The sequence below is a fragment of the Canis lupus genome, chromosome 12 (genome assembly GCF_003254725.2).
Source record: "Canis lupus dingo isolate Sandy chromosome 12, ASM325472v2, whole genome shotgun sequence".
NCBI classification, from domain to species: Eukaryota; Metazoa; Chordata; class Mammalia; order Carnivora; family Canidae; genus Canis; species Canis lupus.
In genome coordinates, this window is record NC_064254.1 from 47,633,425 (window position 1) to 47,654,788 (window position 21,364).

The window sequence follows — 21,364 nt, forward strand, 5'->3', positions numbered from 1 at the left end:
TTGGTTTGGCACCGCCTTCAGGCCAGGGCCTGATCCTGGAGACCTGGGATCCAGTCCCACGTTGGGCTCCCTGAATGGAGCTTGCTTCTCCTTCTGCCTGTGTCTCTGCCTCTCTCTCTCTCTCTTTCTCTCTCTCTCTCTCTATGTGTCTCTCATAAATAAATAAAAATCTTAAAAAAAAACAAACTAGAAGACTTTGAGAAAAATTCAAATAAAATTTCTGCTTTTGTTTTAAGTAATCTACTTTTGTTATAAATAAATGGCTCTAAAGACCCTCCTAACATCTTTCTCAGTTACTTATCTGTTAGTCTGCCTTCGCTGAATATACATATGTTCCAAAAGCCAGAGTTTATGCCTTAAGTTCACTTTGCAGTAGGTTATTCTTCAGCCCATGTGCCATAAGAATTGACATTAAACCTCAAAAGTATAGGATAATATCATGTAGAAAAATAGCCCAATGAGTTCTGTTTCAAATCTCACATATAAATCTATTGAACCATCTATTCATCAATATTCTACTACCACATTGTTGCTATTAGATCTAATTGAACTTGGAATAACAGGCCAAAAAATTTCAGCCCTAATTTGTTTTTAGTGCTTGAACTCTTGACTCTCAATTACCCCCACTGAATGCTTCTTCATTGTTAACTTTATATGAGTCACTAAGCACAGAATGAGCATTCAGAAGATGCGGTTGTGAGAGCCTCTGTTACAAATAATTTGCTGGATGATCTTACCTGGGTCAATTACTGGAGAGCCAGTTCCTTTTTTTTTTTTTTTTACATTTTTTTAAAATTTTTTATTTATGATAGTCACGGGGAGAGAGAGAGAGAGAGAGAGAGAGAGAGAGAGAGAGGCAGAGACACAGGCAGAGGGAGAAGCAGGCTCCATGCACCGAGAGCCCGATGTGGTATTCGGTCCCGGGTCTCCAGGATCGCGCCCTGGGCCAAAGGCAGGCGCCAAACCGCTGCGCCACCCAGGGATCCCTGGAGAGCCAGTTCTTAATCTCACTTAAAAATGAGGGGATTGAGTATTATATGATTTCTAAACTTCTGACTCAAAAAGTCTGTTTATATTCCTAAAGAAGAATCCTGAAATAATTAAAGCAGATTTTTTTTTGAAATTAACACCACCAATGGAAGGAACTTAATGGGATTTCACTTCTTTCTATATAATCGGGCATATTGATACTGAATACCATTAAGAGGGCAGGGGAAATTACATTTATCTTTAAAATGTTCTGGTTCAAGCGTCAGTGCCAAGGTATTCTTGCTTCTAGTCTGATTCACCTTAGCAAAAGACAGGATTTCTTTTTGGTAGAGGAATCGATTATTGGGTTAAATCAATGTGTGGATTAATGGATTATTGTCAGAAAGTGGCATCTTACGGTTTTATTCTTTATTCAACAAAAGGCCTGTTGCACCTTGTTTAACATTTTTGTTAATGACCTGAAAGACATATTTTCCAAATCAAACTTGGGTGAAATATGCAATATGATAAGACGAGAATCAGAATTTTAAAAATCTCTATGAGGCTTAAAAAATAGGGGCAAAGTAAGAAGAGAGTAATTTTTTTTTTAAGATTTTATTTATTTATTTATTCATGAGAGACACAGAGTGAGGCAGAGGGAAAAGCAGGCTCCATGCAGGGAGCCCGAGGTGGGACTGGATCCTCGGTCTCCAGGATCACACCCTGGGCTGAAGGCCGAGCTAAACCGCTGAGCCACCTGGGATGCCTGAAGACAGTAATTAATGGGGACAAAGGTTACATTTTAGGTTTGGTTCCAAAAACAACAGCTATGAAACATGGAATGGAGTAGAGAAAGCTTGACAACAAGTTGCACCCTTCCGTCTTCCTCTCTCCCCACCCCCAATCTAGCATAAAGAAGCCCCACACGGACTTGATCTTAAAACCTAAATACACACCCAAGTGTATCATTAACAAAAGATTCAGAGCCAGGAAAGAAAGAAAGTGCGTTCCTGTATCCTCTGCCAATCCAGCCTCCCCTGCAGATATGGATCTAGTCTGGGGGGCACCATGCTTAATAAGGCTATGACAGATCCTTTTTGATGCATGCTGAGTTGGATAATCCATGTGAGGAATTTGAAACCAAGTCACATGATGAGTGCGTCGGGGTCTAGGGATACGGTTTGGAGAGGAGTGAACGTAGGAAGGACGAAGGTCTTTCGGAAGGGACAAGGCTGAGGGCGCGAGGGCGCGAGGGCGCGAGGCCGTCGGCGGCGTCGGCGGCGGCGGCGGCGGCGGCGGCGGCGGCGACCACGGCTCTGGGTTGCTTAGCAACGGCGGGAGCGCGCGTAGCCCGCGTCGCCGCTTGCACACCTGCAAGGCCGGAAAGCGAGCCGCGCCGTCGGAAGTGCCGGACGAGGCGCGACAGCGGCCCCGCGCGCGTTCCAACAGCGCTGGGAGCCCGGGAGGCCTTCCGCTCGCCGGTGACGAGCCGTGACGCCTCAATGGTTACCCGGGGCGCGGCTCGGGGGTTCGGAGGCCGGGGGCTCCGCTCTTCGACGCACCTCTTGTCAGGAGCGGGCGGCTGCTGCTGCGCCTCGGTCGGCCGTCGGGGCCGAGAACCATGAGCCCCGGGGGCGCGGGCTGCTCCCACAGGCTGCTGCTGACGGTCGGCTGGCTGCTCCTGGCGGGCCTCCACTCCGCGTGTGGGACGAACGTCACCGCCGCCCAGGATCCTGGCTTGGTCCACGAGGGCGAGGGCGAGAGCGAGGGCGAGGAGGAGGCCGAGAGCGAGAGCGAGAGCGAGGCGGAGAACGAAGCCCAGTCTGCGACTGAGGAGGATGGTGAGGGCGGGAGGCCCCGCGACGGGGGCAGTGGAGGGCCAAGCCCTGCCCTCTGACCTAGGACCGTGGGAACCGTTATCCCTGTTAACATCTGTAGAGCTCTCTTGCAAACAGCCTTGAACTTACACTTTCTTCATATGCCCAGTGGCCTTGAGGAGAATGTGCTAGTTCTCCAAGGCGCCCCAAGAAAGATAAGTGAGCACGTACATAGAAGTCGTTACAGGATTACTATTAAATATTGCTCTGGATAAGGAAAAAGATGCCCTCCCTCCCACTTTTTTTTTTTTTTTTTAAGGGATAGGAGTTGGGGAGTAGCCTCTTACCAGTGGGAATTATTATTATTATTATGATGATGATGATGATGTTAACCCACATTTATTTTTTAAATTTACATTTTACTTAGTGGACATACAGTTTAATATTGATTTCTTGAGTAGAATTCAGTGATTCCTCACATACATACAACCCCAGTGGTCATCACAAGTAGTACCCTCCTTCATAGCTTAATCCACCCAGCCATTCGCCAACCGTCTCCCTCTGTCATTAAAGAGCCTGTTAGGGCTTGTTTCCCTCTTTCATTGTTCTCCTTCCTCCTTCCCATACATTCATAGTTTCGTTTCTTCAATTCCACATATGTCTTATAACACATACTTAAAATGAAAAATACTTAAATATTTTTTTAAAAGCCAGTGAGGAGAGTGATTTTTTTGGTACATCCAATGGGAATTATTTTGATTCTTGGTAGTTACATGTTTTTCTTTCCCATTGTAGTTTTTTTTTTTTTTTTTTTTAAGTCCCAAATTGCTTGAGATCTTACTCCTTTCCACGTTTGCTGTTTAGGTTGGAACTCGGTGGAATGAAGAATTCCCCTCACTGTGACACATCTTAGACCAAAATGCTGACAAAACTGCCCAGAAGTCCCATGTCAGCTTCATACAGCTCTATCCTTGAGCACCTCTGTAGCATGGTGGTGTATGTAATATTTGCACCTTCAACTTGCATACACAAAGGAATGATGGCAGTAGAAAACACCTATCAAGGGATCCAACTAGTGGTTTTGTTTGATAATACAAGGGAAAATGAACCTGTGCTTGGTTCATAAATTTACCTTGTTCTGCTGGCTTATTAAGCAATAAAACCTGACAAGCTGTTATACATGTTGTATTGGTTAGTAACTCACATGCTGCTGGTAGGTAGGTAGAAAGCCAGGTAAATTGCTGGTTTGCAGCCATTTAAAGGAGAAATGATCCCCTTTCTCTATAAATGACCCAGCAGAGATTCTTTTATTATTCTTTAATATCCTTGGCAATCTCCTGTCTCCTATACATATAGAATAGGTGCTGTATTTATCAGCCTTTCTGTTTATTTTCTGATAACAGATTGTGACCCGCAGTGATGGAAAGAAATGGACTATTGGAGGTTAATGATGGGATGGGAGTTTGCATCGCCTTCATAATATTACATTACAGGGAGCTTGGAGAGGTCCTGGACCTTGGAAATGTGAGAGAGACTAGACAAGAAAACATTATCTAAAGCATGATAGCTGTTGCTTCACTCCAGTTTTAAAAATAATTGAATTAACAGTTTTAGTATTAAACCATTCAAGGGATAGTTCTACCTGTGAAATGCTAAGTAGAGTTTAAGCTAAACCCAAGCAATGAAGTTACAATGCCTTAGGTACAAATTAAAATGCAGGCAAGTTATTTTTCTCTCATTCTCTCATCTGTAAACTGTAGGGAGTCTGTGTACCTTTTGAAATTTTATATGTATGATTTTGTGCATAGTTGCTTTTCCTGGGGAGAGTGAGAATCCAGAAGTGTAAATAATTGGAGGTGTTGAAGATTAGAAAATTTCCAGAGCTGTTATTAAAATTTGACAAGGCTCCTTTTAACCCTCAATGACCAATAAAAATAGTCATCATTATTTGCTATCCAATGGACTTTTAAAAAAATTTTACTTTTAAGTAATTTTACAAGTAATTTACAAAAGTAAAAATAAAGGGTTAATGAAAACAACTAATTTGAAATTTTAATAAGAATATAAATATGGAAAACTCCAAACTTTTATTCCATATTTCTTGGTTTTGAAGATGTTAATATCATAAATGGGCAGGATACTTTGAATGCAACTAGATGCTCATTTACTGTTATGCATGAGTCTGGAATATATTCATCTTACAAATGCTGATTCCAGATTTCAGACAAATCTCTAATAGATTCTGGTTTATTAATTTGTGCATTGTCAAAACACAATACTTTTGAAAACTACGAAGCCACATATTTTGTTGATGAGAAGACCACCATGTTCTTTGCTCCATAATTGCAAAATATTTTCATTTTAGGTTTATAAACACCAATAAGAATGATTAGTCCAATGAATTTTATTCATTTCTAAATCATCTATTTTCTTTTTAGTCACTTTTGTAAATATACCTGCCATCATGATCTGTCCATTTACAAATGCTATCAAGTAAATTTTGGTGGATAAACACCTTTAAAAAGGAAAGAATATTGTCCATATCCTTTTAGCAAAACAGTGTGGTCCAGCTTCTGTTCATAAAACATTTCAGGATTAAGTCCTTCCTGTTGAAAGACTAACTGGATGAGAATACCATATATCCTTTTCATACTTAGAAATGTAATATGAATTCATTGATTTTTGAGTTAGAGAAAATTCATCTAGGGTATTCATCTAAGTTATCATTTCTCACTCATTTTGCTTATGCAGTCAATTTCACCATCAGCATTAGCATCTAAGGTGCTGCTGTCTATGTTCATCTTCTGATTCATCCAACATTTGTGAAGTGTTTTTCTCTGTCAGTTTTCTCTCTACCGTTATGGGCAAAGGAAGGAAGGAAGAAAAGAAAGAAGAAAAGGAAAGGAAAGGAAAGGGAAAAGGAAAAGGAAGGAAAAGGAAAAGGAAAGGAAAGGAAGAAAAGAAAAGAAAAGAAAGAAGAAAAGAAAAAAGAAAAGAAAAAGAAAAGAAAAAAAAGAAAGAAAAATTTAAAAACCTCAGCAGTGTTCAATGAAAGCTAAAAATAAGACTACCAGAAAGGTGCTTCTAGAGTTCTTTTATAGCTTCCTAAAGATGATGCAATATACTTCAGGCAAAAAATAAGGAAACAAAGGATGATATAATAGCTATGATTTATTTTGCAATTACATCATCCTTCTAAGCAATTCCAAACATTCTTCCATTTTATTATCTTAGTCTTTTTTTAAAAAAAGACATAATTGGGAATAATCAATAAGAAATAATAAAATCCAGCATTATGAATGATGAAATAACAAAACACTTAAAAACTTAGGAAAAATTACTAAAATACGTTAGATTTATATTAATAACTCTTAACCCCCCCATACCTTTTATACACTGTTAAACTTTTGATAAATCTGAAGGTATACTTAGACCCTTAGATTTATAGTTATACCCGTACATTTATAAAAGGGACCAACAATAGATCTACATAATAATTGCAAAATAGAATGCATTTCATTCTCTAAAATAAGTTTTATCCTTTATAAATATAACTATTTTCTCTTTTTCTTTGGAACACCTCTAAGAAAAAATAAAAATTATGAAATATCAACCTTCTATATCAATTCTCAAGAAATTCAAAAATTAAAATTGGGCTCTGATGGTATATACCAACACTTAAATTGTGCTGTCCAGAATTTAAGAGAACACTCCAGGATCTGACCAGAACAAAAAACGAGTGTGATCATTATCTGCATCATTATGGATGCCGTGCTTTTATCAGTAAAATCTAAAACTGAATAGATTTTTAGGGAGGCCTCAACAATCTTGACTCATATTGAACTTACTATTGAAATCTCCACTTATTTTCACTTGTTCTGTCAAATTAAGACTATCCATATTTTGAGGAGAATTACTTTTCAGCTCCATGTGTAAGACATTTCTCTAAGGCTTCATTTTGGTAGACTTGCCTAGTATTCCATCCTGGCATTTTTTTAGAGCCAGATTTATCTTCAAACTTATTTGCTATCCTTCCTAGTTTTTCAGAACCTCTGGACTTAGCATGATAATACCAATATTTCCAGGTCATTAATAAAAATATTAAACAGGACAGAGTCCTATGATACTCTTTCCTTATACATTGACACTAACCAATAGCAACACTGGATATTACTGTTTACATATAAAAACAGTTACATATAAAAGTTTACTAGCATTCAGACCACATATTTCCTTTTTACTCATAAGAATATGACAGGAAATTTTGGCAAATACCACACTGAAGTCCGGATACATGTAGTTTCTCTGACCCACCATTAGGCGACCCCTATAAAAAATGGAAGTCATTGAATGACCTAATGGGCACTCACAGTCAAAAGGGACCTTAGAGATCATCTGATTAAATCCATTTTTTTTTTCTGAAGTTAGAAGAGCTTAAATAACTTTCCCAAAGTAGCATAGGTAGTGAATAGTAGGGCTGATTGATTAACTAATAGTTTTTGAATGGTTTTTGAAAAGAAGCTATATTTAGAGTCTGAAAGTATTAACTCATCCTCCTACCTGTTTTTTCTATGTTCTAGATTTGGCTTTTAGTATATATCCCACAATGTGCCAGCAGAAAGTATCCAAGTATTTGAAGCAAAAGCATCAATTCAGAATTGATCATGATATTCCAAATAATTTAACAAAGTCAATATTGATTTACTTAACATATATACATCAAGAGCATACTATGTATTCAGGGAACTGTATTTGGTGCTTGTAAGTATAGAATAGCAGTCTTTGTGAAGATATTGTCTTACAGTAACCAAAATAGGAAAAAAATGTGATGTGCACTGAGTGTGAATGAAGTTATGATATCTTAAGTATCACTAAAAGTATCACTTTTATAGCACTAAAGTTACAGATTGTTTTCACATATATTATCTCATTTAATTCTTAAAGATACTCTCATTTAATTCATAATAAAATAAAATAGGTTCTCCTTTCCAATTTTTTGCAGAAGTGTTAACTAGGCCTGATAGAGTTAAAGTAATTTGCTCAAATTCACCTAGTTAGTGGTAGAAGGAGCAATTTGGACTCCAATCTTATGCACTTTCCCATGTAATATTGTTAATTTAGGATACAATGCTTTAAAAAATTCTAACACCTCATGTAATATTTTTTATATTGAAACATCAGTTCTTATCTGCTATGAAGAATTGGTTATATACTATAGCTGGTAGAAATAATGCCAAACTTCAAAACAATTAGAAACAGAGTAACGTGATTTAAAATCAACAATATTTAACTACTCAAATACATGTATATTCCTAAATTATCCTGCTAAATAAAGTGTTGAAATAAATTCTTGGGAATAATTTATCATCTTAACCTAAGAAGGTATAGAACCATTCTACGACATATTTTTAATGAACACATGGCATAAAGACTTCTTTTTGGATGGAAATGATATACTCAATTTTTTTTTTGAAAAATAGAGAATAGACAAAATTGGGGCCTTACAATTAGCAGGCTTTTGTTTTGTTTTGTTTTTCTGACCTATAGAACTTTAACTCACCATGTGTTGAGCTGATGGAATTTTTTTTTAATTTATATTAAAGTTTGAATATAGACCTTTGCAAGACATTTCCTAACTTATTTAAGTACTTTGAAGGTTTAGGCTTCTTTTGATTTAACAATATTAGAAGATGTACTAGGAATGACACTGATTTTCTGATTTAATAAAACTTAAAAACTCTTTGTTTCCCATATGATAAGTGCTTGTATCCTTCATCCTCAAGTAACAATTTTTCCATTTGAAAAGTTTTCATATGATTGAATAATGTATATTTGCATTTTATGTTTAGCTTCAAATCAGACAGTAGTCAAAGAAGTAGAATTTGGGATGTGCACTGTTACATGTGGTAAGTAGCATAGAGCAGACAAATCAACAATATGTAATTTGGGGAGAAGGGAAGGTAAAAACTGGCAATTTTTATATGTAATTTGTGTACTTTCATTTATCTCTCAAATTATAATTCACATACAAAACTCAAAAGGTAAGATATTTTCAGTTTATAACCTCTAAGCCTTATTTTAAGCCAGCTCCCTATATTTTTTTGGCACTTAAACTGATTTTATCAAGTGAAACTTTATCTCACAGGTGTTCAGAAGATGAAAGATCTTCCGTGCATCTCAGAGATGTCTTCCCACAGACTGTGTGGCAAATCAAGAAATTTGCCTATTTGTAATAGTCTATTCTAAATTCTACATTTCTCCAATTCATATGTTATGTCTTGGAGAAAAGAGGTATTAGCTTGAGGGGAAAGATAATATTAAAAAAAACTATGACCTTTATCATTCCATGAATAGACATTGGATATAAAATCTCTTACATAGATAGAGGTGGAATTAAGGCTACACATACCATAATAGACCAGTGTTTCTCAAACCTAAGTGCCTGCAGGACTTGTTAAAACACGACTGCTAGACCTACCCCAGAGTTACTAACTCCCTAGGCCTTTGGAGGAGCTTAAGAGTTTGTATTTCTAAACAAGTTCACAAATAAATCTGATGCTGCTGGTTAGAAGACCATCTTTTGACAATCACGATAGACTAGAATGCTGAGAAGACAATAGATAATTTGCAATGAAATTAAGTTTATCCTAAATAAAACTGCCTTGGAAAAAGGATAGTGAAGGGAGGCAAAGATAAAAACCAAATGATAAGAAGCAAAATCCATGCAGACCTAGAGCAGAATGATTTTTTTAAATTACACCTGAATTGTTTATATTTGAATTAGTGTATTTTTTTAAAGATTTTATTTATTTATGAGAGACACAGAGAGAGAAAGGGGAGGCAGAGACACAGGCAGAGGGAGAAGCAGGCTCCATGCAGGGAGCCCGACATGGGACTTGGTCCCGGTCTCCAGGGTCAGGCCCTGGGCTGAAGGCGGCGCTAAACCGCTGAGCCACCAGGGCTGCCCTTTATTGTGGCAAAATAAACCTAACATAAAGTTTACTATTTTAACCTTTAAATATACAACTCAGTGACATTAAACATGTTCACGTTGTTATGCAACTATTAACCACCATCTATCTCCAGAACTTTTTCATTATCCTGGAGTCAAATCTCCGTTCCTCTTAAACACTAACTCTCTGCTGTCCCTGCCCAACCCCTGACAATCAGTATTCTATTTTCTGTCTCAAGATAATTTTAAACCTAATTTTTTCCTTAACTTCTTAGTGGATCAGAGTCCAAAATGAAAGGAATACATGTAATAAACCTGTGAATATTCATTTGCAATTTACATCTTTCTTTTGCAGCTTGAGAAATTTCACAGGTAGAGAATTACTTTTATGACAGTTCTAGTAATTTATATTGTATTACTCTATTTTTTAAAGATGTGTTTCAGAAATTACATATTCATCAAATGATTTTTTGAATTTTGCCTACTATGTACCAGGCATTGCTATAAGTGGTAGAACAATTCCTTCCCTACAGGAAGTGTATAGGGGCAAAGACAAAAATAATATTAAAACATGTAATACATCAGATGGGGATAAATTCTAAGGAGAAAGATAAACCTTAAAAGGCAACATTTTACATCTAAAATATTTTAAAATATTTTCAATTTATAAAAACTATTTAGAGGGGAAAAAAGCACTTTGGTGAAAATTCTACTGAACTCTCAAAATAATATTTCAGCAGTCAAAAAGTTTACTTTTTCTGGAATACCCAGGCAGATTTTTAGGTGTTACTTAGACTTACAGAAAATCTCACGCCTACACATGTCATCACAATGAACTGTATTTGGCTAAATAAATTCACAAATAAGCTTGCTTGGAAAATATTTGTGCATTTTAGAATAAGCCTGTGCATCTAGAGAGGTACCTTTCACAAATTCAAGCGGAGCTATACTGCAGCCATTCTTAGGCATCTCTTATTAATCAAGAGATCTTTCCTCGAAGAGTACAATTATGATGAGCACCGAGTAATGTGTAGAATTGTTGAATCAATATATTGTACACCTGAAGCTAATACTGTATGTTAACTATACTAGACTTAAAATTGAAAAAAATTAAAAAGAGATCTTTCCTCTTCCAACCTTTCATCTCCTTATCTCATGTAGAGTCCTCTCCCTTGCTACTCAAAGTTTGGTCCACAGACCAGCTGCATCAGCAACATCTGGGAGCTTGTTAGAAATGCAGAATCTCAGAACCTACTCCAGACCTACTGAATCAGAATTTGCCTGTTAATAAGATTTCCAGGTGATTGCATGCACTCTAAAGTTTGAGAAGCACTGTTGTAAGTCATCTCTCGACTTCAACTCTCCCTTGCCCTTGAGAATGGGTTTTGTGATTAACATCTTTAGGGGCTGAAAGAGGGAATCTGGTAGAAAAGGAAATCAAGATGGACTGTTCCTTAGCCTGTGGCTACACAGTCATATCATAGGTCACTTATCCTAGGACATGTTTAGCATGTCACTGATAGAGCATTTTATCATGTTCCTCAATTCTGGTGATGAAAGGCAAACCCAGTGGAGATCTGAGATCTGTTAGTAGAAACTTGATTTCTTGTGGTAAAAAAACTGTGGTAATTCTCAAGACACTATTTGTTAGAAATTGAGATTTGGTCATTAATACTTTGTCCTCTTATATTTAATACAGAGACTTTACTAATCTAAATATTAAAAAGCATCATTTATGTTTTAAAATATGATTTTTGGAAAGTCCTTCAGTGCTCCAAAACCACTTCTAAAACTTCCATGGCCAGACAAATTTGGGAGATCCTGTTTACTACTATATTTCATCAAATCTAAGACTTTTGTTAGCTGTGAGAAGCATATTTTATGCACCTCTAAAAAGGAAAAATGCTACCAATTTGTCACATGCTGTCAATCTAAGATAAGTTCTGATTTCTCATTTAAAAGTTGTTAAAATGTAAAAATTTTACATCTTAGGTCTATGAAAGTTTATACATAATAGCGCATTAATTTACTAGCATATTAAAAAAGTTCCCCGAAAATTCTGTAATAAAGAAGACCCTTTAATTTTAATTTATCATTTTCAAATGGATATAATTTTGGAATCCTTTTTCATATGATAACTAGAGGAAACTCTAGTGTTTCATGTAACTCACTTTGGGAAATGCTGTTTTACGAAATAAAATGAGGGGCATAAAAATTCTAAGTGTCATCACTCTGAATTTAGGAATTTCTAAAATCAGAAGAAAAGTCTCAAAAAAGACCTAGGTAAAAAAAAAAAAAAAAGACCTAGGTGGAAAAGTAAAGAAAGTAGAATTAATTTTTCTTAACTATTTGCTGATTTCTTTTACCGAAGGTGTTGGTATTAGAGAAGTTATACTAACAAATGGATGCCCTGGAGGTGAATCCAAGTGTATTGTACGAGTGGAAGAATGCCGTGGACCCGTAGATTGTGGCTGTGAGTTGGACTCTGCATTGGAAGGAGTTGGAGGGGAAGGGCTTACTCTGGGGAAATAGCTTTAACCTCAGGTTGCCATGGGTGGAAGGAATTGATCAATTGATATACTGAAAGAAAATTATGATAAAACTTAAAATTCCACTTACCTAGACAATTATAGCTCTGAGTACTTTTCTGCTTTTGCTTTACATTCTTCAGTGTTGTTTAAAATTTAACATATAGTCTCTGTAATACACTGGAACTTTATTATACTCAAGGTCTGTGGTCAAAGCTAATCTGTAGTGAAACACCTTTGACACTTTGGTAATGACATTTTATTAGTAGATTGGCAGACTTTAAATTGGTAAGTTTGTAAGCTTTTCTATATAATATTACATTACTTTGAGATTTCATCATCTCTAGTGGGGGTTTCTAACCAGTAAATTGAAAGTCACTGGCAGATCTCAAAGTTTAATCTAATAGATCACTAAGTTGGATGCCCTTGCTATTTATTCTGCCAAAGGACCACACAGCTATGGTATTTTCCACCTGCTCCTTTTGATGATTTTACTTTGCATCCACTCACCCCTCTCTATTCTTCTACACTCAAACTCTCAATAATAATTTTGATAACTTCCTGCATATAATTGATGTTAAACTGAAAGTGGCTTTTAAAAAAAAGATTTTATTTATTTATTCATTCATGGGAGACACACAGAGAGAGGCAGAGACACAGACAGAGGGAGAAGCAGGCTATATGCAGGGAGCCAGATGTGGGATTCCATCCTGGGACCGGAGGATCACACCCTGAGCCGAAGGCAGGTGCTCAACCGCTGAGCCACCAGGCATACCACAAAAGTGGCCTTTAGAGCAGCCCGGGTGGCTCAGCGGTTTAGCACTGCCTTCAGCCCAGGGCCTGATTCTGGAGACCCGGGATCAAGTCCCACATCAGGCTCCCTGAATGGAGCCTGCTTCTCCCTCTGCCTGTGTCTCTGCCTCTGTGTGTGTGTGTGTGTGTGTGTTTCTCATGAATAAATAAATAAAATCTTAAAAAAAAAAGTGGCCTTTAAAAGTAGTCTTTGTATAAAGCAACTTACAATGCCTAATGGTATATATGTATTTAATTTTTCTTGTTTTTAGGGGGTAGACCAGTTACAGAAAGTCTTGACAGTGTTAGACTGCCATGTGTTCATATATCTCCTGTAAATCGTTTCAAATATGTTTGGAAACTTCTAAGGCCAGACCAAGTAAGTAATGAATGTATGTAATGTGGCGCTTTCTAGTGAGCAATAAAATTTGTTTCCAGTACTTGATGGCTATCAGAAAACTTTCTTTTTAGAAGCAGTTTGCAAAAATGAAGTTAAAAATCTTACAGCCTTTTTATTATTGAGATTTTAATTTAATTTTAATAATTCAGTAATTGCATTATTAAGTGGGGCTAAAACTTTACATATGTCTTGGGGTCAGCTATTATCAGAACTTAAAAACATCCCTTTTATATAAAGTATTCTATTTTGGAAGCAAAGTTTTCATTTTTATGTACAGGAATTATATGATGATAATAGTAACTAACATTAATAGAGGGCTTATTAAATATCAGACACACACCAAGCACTATAGTTTCTTTTAACCCAATCTATGAGATAATTCTTACCATTACACCCATTTTACAGATAAGTAACTGAGAAGCAGAGAGTCACACAGACAGAAATCGTAGAGTTAGTACTTAATGTCGGGATTGTCTGACTCTAAAATCCATGTGCATAATCAGTTACTGTCCTAGACTGAGACAATGACTATTCTTTTGTTATGGGAAATAAATTGTTTCCTGATCTTAAGTATACATGAAGAATGTTGGCACTTTTTTTTTCCTTTTTAAATAGCAACCCATTATCCTTGCAAATGATTCAGCAATCCTGGAAGTACGCAGGGAAGTTCACCCCTTGATTTTTGAGTGTGCCACCTTGGATAATAATGAAATAATAGCAACAGTTAAATTCACAGTCTATACAACAAGTGGTAAGTGCCCAGTTATATTTTGGTTTGCTTATATCAAACTTAAAAAGCATCAAAATCATTTGGAGGGCTTCTTGAAATAGATTGATAGCCTCACTCCCAGAGTTTCTGATTCAGTAGATCTTGGGTGGGGCTGGCACAGCAGTTTGCCTTTCTAACAAGTTCCCACGTGTTGCTGGCTCAGGGACAACCTTTGGAAAACCACTGGTGTTTATCATTTAGACTTTCTACAAGGTGGTACGGTGGTACTTAATTTCTTTTTCACAATTTAGAGTCAGATGTGTTTCCCTTTGGGAAACTGGTGCATTCCTGAAGCATCTCCAAAGGCAGTCCTCTAACTTGAATTATATTCTCTCACTTCTGTCACAAAAGTGAAATGGATACATGGAATTCTCATAGATGCTTACAAAATTTTTGATACAGTAAAATAATAAAATTAAGAAACATTATTTCAAAACATGGCTCTTTAAAAATTATTCATTTGAAGAAAATATTTTTTGATGAAACAAGAGTACAGTCCTCAATATATGTTACAAAAGACAAATCTTGCCCTGAACATAATTTTACATGTTAGAAACTATGCTTCCCTTGCAAAATGGTTCCATGTGCATGTCCTTTCAGTTTAGACTATGATGTATAACATATTCAATTATTTCCTTTTGTTCAGTTGCTCTTAGCCATTTTTATTATAGTTGTCATTGTTTTTGAGGTAATGAGGGGGTTTGGTCACAAGTTCTTTTGAGAATCAAATCAAAACTCAGGAGGCTTTTCCCAGAAGAAATGCCCACATAAACAAACCTGCCAAAAACTACCTGTTATTTTAATAGAATCCATGGATTTCTTGAAGCTTTTCCTGAATCCCTAGTAAAGAATTTATGCTATAGTTTAGAGATACCATACAGCATAACACTGTTTATTAAAATGGAAATAAGCTAAAGTGTTTAAGGCATGACTTTTAAGAATAAACTACAACTTTCTTTAATGTGTTTACTGTCTTTAAAAAATATTTATGGTGAAAGCTAATAATCTCATGTTGAGATATCAAGTATTAGTAAAAGGATAATTTCAAAAAAATGCTTAAAAAAAGCAAGAAAGGATCAAACCTCATCAAACTAAAAAATATCTCAGTGAGTATTAGTTTAGAGTAATAAAAGTTTTAGGGGCCATTCTCAGTTTTTGTCCCCACAGCCTAGTCCTTGTTAGGACCATAGCTCTTCTTTTGATTAGAAGTCTTTTGGGGATCCCTGGGTGGCTCAGCGGTTTGGTGCCTGCCTTTGGCCTGGGGCGCGGTCCTGGAGTCCCGGGATCGAGTCCCACGTCGGGCTCCCGGCGTGGAGCCTGCTTCTCCCTCTGCCTGTGTCTCTGCCTCTCTCTCTCTCTCTCTCTCCCCGTGTCTATCATAAATAAAAAATAAATCTTTATAAAAAAAGTCTTTTTAAAAAATTATTTTATTTAAATTCAGTTAATTAACATATCATGTATTATTACTTTCAGAGGTAGAGTTCAGTCATTCATCAATTGTATGTAACACCCAGCACTCATTATATCACATGCCCTCCTTAATGCCCGCCACCCAGTTACCCCATCGCCTCACCCACCACCCCTTCAGCCACCCTCAGTTTGTTTTGTAGAAGTCAATATGCATTTGATAATGTGTAAGCTAAGGGCTAGAGACAGACCCTGAAGTGTTAGCCCTTAAATGAGACAAAGCTGACTTCCCTCTTGTAGCAGTCCAACGCTGATGGGTTAGCTTTGCCATCTCAGTACATGGTCTGGTTAAATGACAAAATGCTTTTAGAGCACTTTGGTATCTATTAGCTTCTTTTAAAAAGTGACAATTGGGAATACTCCTGTGACAGACCCTTTTGGCTATTTGGACATAAAACAACTATTTTGTCTATAAATGTCAACACAGTATGGTACTGGCCTGAAACAAGTACCCACAATTAAAATATCTTTAGGGTAAATATGGTTTAGTTAATGACAATTTCCCATCCACCCCTATACATCAGATTTTTCACTTCCACAATAGTTGTCTTTATAATTAGGCATTGTTATGGATTGAATTGTGTCTCCCTTCTCAAGTCTTAACTTCCAGAACCTCAGAATGTGACTGTGATGGGAACAGGATCGTTGCAGATATAATTTGTTTGGGTAAGATAAGGTCATACATACTAGAAAAGAGTGGGCCTTTAATTCACTATGACTGGTGTCCTTATAAGAAGAGGAAATTTGGACACAAACACAGAATGAGAGAGAAGAGAATGTCATATGAAGACACAAAGACACACAGGGAAGGATCCACCCCCAGAGCCTTTGGAGTGAGCAGGGTATTACCAACACGTTGCATTCAGACTTTTAGCCTTTAGAACTATGAGACAATAAATTGTCTGTTGCTTTTAAGTCACCCAGTTTGTGGTACTCTGCTATCATGGCCCTAGAAAACAAATGCAAACATAAGCTTCATTTTTCTAAGAAGTCAGAACATTGAAATCCATCCTGTTTTTCAATAAGAAATTTCAATAGGAAATGCAGCCTATTTTTTTTAGGTATAAAAGTAATCTAGATATAAAAGTGATCCTTGCAAGAAGACTGCTCTTGAAATAAAGTAAAATCTTTATACCTCTCACTCTTCATCCTCTTGGCTAGTATTGCAGAGTAATGAATAAATGGAAAGGAATTTTGCATTTCTTCTTCTAAGGTTTTAATCCTAAAAGGGATCTTTCATTTGAGCTTTAAAAACCTCACTGCTGTAAATCCAAAATTATCAAAAACAAAAAGATTTTAAAAATCCAACAATGTTGGAATATATGATGTGATTTCTCTATAATACTTGGGACTATTTAGTGAGATCACCAATTGAATTTATAGCTCTAGAATTACTAAGGAGAATGAAAAATTATACTCCATGGTGTTTAAAAAATAGGAAAAAAATTCAGACAAATAAGCAGATGAGATTGCCCATACAAAAGAAACTACTTCTGAAAGAGGGGTACTTACCAAAATTAAAATATTGCAATATATAAAACATAGCTGCACAAATCATTAAACCTCCCTGAACATTGGTTTACTTATCAGTGTAATTCAGTAATTGTATCCAGAGATCTCTCTGATCCTTCTCCACATGAATTCTTTATGATCCTATGATTTTGAGGACTAGGAAGAACCATAAGAAAGCTATATAATTGGTAAAATAAATAGTATTTGATGTAATTGGCTTTTCACCAATTTATAGTATAGCAATGTTATAATGCATATGGTAGCCTGGCTTTGTCTCTTTAATAGCCTTATTTTCAGGAAGAGCAGAAAGATATGGGAGAGAATGTCTAATTTAAAAGTGTTGTGTGGATATTTGTATAAAAATAAACTTGAAGCTCTATCTTACAACATATATAAAAATTAAAGATATATGATAGTCCTTTATTTTATTTATTTATTTGAGAGAGTAGTGAGAGCTCAACTGGGCGGTGGGGTCGAGAGGTAGGGGAGTGTAGGGGCAGAGGGAGAGGGAGAGGCAGACTCCCCACTGAGCAGGGAGCCTGACTCGGGGCTCAATCCCAGGACCCTGGGACCCTGGGATCATGATCTGAGCATGTCAGGTGATGGTGAAGTTGTTGGAAGGCACACAGGCAGACCACTTAACCAACTGAGCCACGCAGGTGCCCTGAGATGTCATAGTTCCAAATGTAAAAATTAAAACTTTAAACATAAAGGTTTAAAAAAGAAACATAGGGGAAAATCTGCATGATACTGGAGTAGGCTAGGGTTTCTTAGCTATGACTCAGAAAACAATCACCATAAAAGGGAACATTGATAAATTAGGCTTCATTAAAATTAAAAACTTTAGCTCATTAAAAAAATCATTAGAAAAATGAATAGGCAAGCCAAAACCTGGGAGAAAAAAATTCACAAAACTTATATAACCATTATAATCAGTTTGGGCAAAGATCTTACAGTTTCTTAGTAAACTAAAGAATACCTCTTCCCTATGACCCAGGAGTTCCACTCTTAAATATTTATTCAAGAAAAGGAAAATACATGTTTGCAGATGACTTGCATAAAAATGTTCATCGCAGTTTATTTATAATAGCTGAAAGCAGCAACAGCCTACCTGTTCATCAGTAGAAGAATGAATAAACAAATTAGAATACTACTCATCAATAAAAAAAGAAAAAAATATTGATGTATGCAGCACTTTTGGTGAATCTCTAAAACAGGCTGAGTAAAAAAGCCTCACATGAAGGAATATATAGTATATCTTTCCATTCCTATAAAGTTCTAAAACAAGCAGAACTAATCTGTGGTGGAAAAGAGCATTAGTATAGTAGTTGCCTCTGGAGGATGGGGCAGAAATTACCTGGAGGGACTCAAGGGAATTGATGGGGTATAGCAATATTCTGTGACTTCACAGGGTTTGAATTATATATGTGCGTTTGCATTTGCCAAAACTAAATAAATGTACATTTAAAATTTTTGTGCAATTCATCAAAAATTTTACCTCAAAAGAAAAAATATAAACAAGTATTGAACTCTGGTTAATGATACACCTTTTGAAGTTTTTTCGGGGGAAGGTTGCAGACATTAGCAAATAATGTTGAAATGCATTGAAAAAAGATGGATGAATGGATTTATAGGAGGATGGATAGATGGGTAGTAAAGTGTTGATGGTAGTATCTAGGTGGTGGAAATACAGAATGTTCGGTGTTAAATTATTTCAAATTTTCTGCATGTTTGTAAAGGACATTTCAGAGTTCATGAGCAAGTTTATTAGTAACTTTCTTTTCATTCTGTGTTTTTCTAGAGTTAATTTTTATATATAAAGTTTCTATTTAGATATCTTTTTTTCCAGTAGTAATAATCATCAGATGTGTGTTTTTTCTCTAGAATTGCAAATGAAAAGATCAGCTCGACCAGACACTGATGCAGTCCTAGTTTTTGTGCTGACCATAGGAGTTGTTATCTGTATATTCGTGATCTTTATACTGATCTTCTTAATTATAAACTGGTAGGTGAAGGACTGAACTGAGTCATCACCCTTGCTTGATGTCCTCCTTGTCTGGCACACCCCTCTTGTTTGATGAACCCAAAGGCCTGTCCATAACACCCCCCCATATATGACTTGAAATAGTCCAACCCTGTATACCTCCTGCAACTATTCTGCTTCAGGCTACCTAAGATCATGACTTGCTTCTCACCATGAGAGAGCTTTAAGTGCAATTTTTATAATTTTACATGGTAATTGCAAAAAAAAATATTTTTTAAAGGTATTATTTATTCATTTATTTATTCATGAGAGACAGAGAGACACAGGCAGAAGGAGAAGCAGAGAAGCAGGCTCCATGCACAGAGCCCAATGCAGGACTCAATCCCGGGATTCCGGGATGATGCCCTGAGCTGAAGGCAGGTGCTAAACCGCTGAGCCACCCAGGGATCCCCCCCAAAAATGTTTTGAATGAATATGTATGTTCAGTTGTAGTTCTCACAACTCTAAAACTTGATTGGTATAAACTACTAATTAATTTTTTGAAAGAATATTTCTAATATTTATATGAGTTTACACCCTGGTACAGCCTGAGGATTCATCTACTATCACAAATGTAGCTGATACACCACAAACTAAAAATATCATAACTAAAGACACATTTCTATATGCAGAAAATTATATATACCTACTTAGTTTTGGTTTTCAATTCATAAAGGATATTTGTTTTGTTTTTGCTTTTTCTCCAGGGGGGCAGTCAAGTCTTTCTGGGGGGAGAAAGCCTCAACAACTGAGATACAGTCTGAACTGAGTTCAATGAGATACAAAGATTCAACTTCTCTTGACCAGTCACCAACAGAAATACCTGGAAATGAAGATGATGCTTTAAGTGAATGGAATGAATGATGTATGGTTGATATATAAGAAACCAAAAGAGAGTAGAGAATATCAGATTCATTAGTATAAAAATAAAATATATGGTGAAATACTTTAATAATATTGCAAGTGATTTCCACAGTCTAAATGTAATGTAATATGAGAATGTGCTTAGTCAGTGTGTGGTATGAGAAGGGGCTGTTTTAGTCAGTGTATCTTTGTGATGGAGTTATCAAAAATAATTTTAATTTGTTCTCCACATTTGCCATTTCAGGTAATTACTTTGTCACATTTACCTAGAGGTACATACACACATAATATTCTAAACACATTTTTGATCAGTTTGATCATTTCTTTTTTTTTTCCAGTTTGATCATTTCTAAGGTGATTTGCCTGTTTTGTCCCAAATAAGAAAAATGTAATAGAGAAGATGTTTTACATATTAGACTTTCTATCTTCTGAGAGTACTGGGTTGAATTCTATCTTCTGAGAGTGCTGGGTTGAATTTATTAAGATTAATCATACTTTAGAATTTCTGCAGAGTGTGTGACATACAAAGCATCACTTATAAGACATGAAATAATAATAACAGCAACCACCAGTAACACTCAGTAACTACTATGTGCCAAACATCACTCAAAGCATTTTACATTATTTTAGGTAATGTAATTATGATTGTAGGTAAGAAATCTGTAAAGAGGAGGTGGGGTGGAACTTGGACATGGCTGAGTAAATGATATAAATTTAACTGCCCTGTATTTCTCACAGAAAAAAAATAAATTAAGGATTTTTTGAATATCCACTGATAAGAACCTTCATTGTGCTTGGTATACAGGTAATAACATCTTAAAACCATTATTATTTCTTATTTCTGAGCATCATCTCTGTCATCTTGTGCTATTATTGTGTGATATGGCCAAATATCATGCAAGATACCAAGGCACTAGAAAGTTTAATTTGGTAAACTTATCAGAAATTAATTTTCAGAGGTTATGATAGTAGCACAAAATACACTTAATTTTTTATAGGTGAATTCTATGCCAACTTTATTGATCTTATTACAAGATTTATCTGATGACAGCATTAACTGCCCATCTGTGAAGAAGATGCTATAAATGGGCATTTATGGTATACACCCCTCTGGTAGCCTAGAAATAGGCTGTGTTGTGGAATTATCCATGCTTTCTATTTTATATTTGTGCTTGAGAGAAGCAATGAAGAATTGGCTGGAAAATGATCATTATCCGTTGTGGGAATTCCACTGGAGACTTCAAAGTAAAAAGAAATTGTTTTAATAAAAT

General features: G+C 36.1%; 1 protein-coding gene across 2 annotated transcripts; it reads left to right on the forward strand.

The window, feature by feature from the left end:
- The first annotated feature begins 2,502 nt into the window (after window positions 1–2,502).
- On the forward strand, window positions 2,503–20,184 carry SPACA1 (sperm acrosome associated 1). Of its 2 annotated transcripts, none has more exons than XM_025444754.3 (7): window positions 2,503–2,810; window positions 8,636–8,692; window positions 12,110–12,211; window positions 13,331–13,437; window positions 14,074–14,209; window positions 19,091–19,211; window positions 19,937–20,184. In XM_025444754.3, the coding sequence occupies exons 1-7, from the start codon at window positions 2,591–2,593 to the stop codon at window positions 20,091–20,093; spliced, it is 900 nt and encodes a 299-aa protein (XP_025300539.1). In that variant the 5' UTR covers window positions 2,503–2,590; the 3' UTR covers window positions 20,094–20,184. The 2 variants fall into 2 exon arrangements, with proteins under 2 accessions (XP_025300539.1, XP_025300541.1); XM_025444756.3 differs by lacking the exon at window positions 2,503–2,810 and adding an exon at window positions 2,856–3,005.
- Window positions 20,185–21,364: the final 1,180 nt, after the last annotated feature.

Bases quoted from the DNA above. Each gene is read 5' to 3' on its own strand.
- SPACA1 (XM_025444754.3), top strand. From the start codon at position 2,591: ATGAGCCCCGGGGGCGCGGGCTGCTCCCACAGGCTGCTGCTGACGGTC. The intron at 14,210-19,090 runs GTAAGTGCCCAG...TTTTTTCTCTAG, and splicing joins CACAGTCTATACAACAAGTG to AATTGCAAATGAAAAGATCA. The intron at 19,212-19,936 runs GTAGGTGAAGGA...CTTTTTCTCCAG, and splicing joins ATCTTCTTAATTATAAACTG to GGGGGCAGTCAAGTCTTTCT.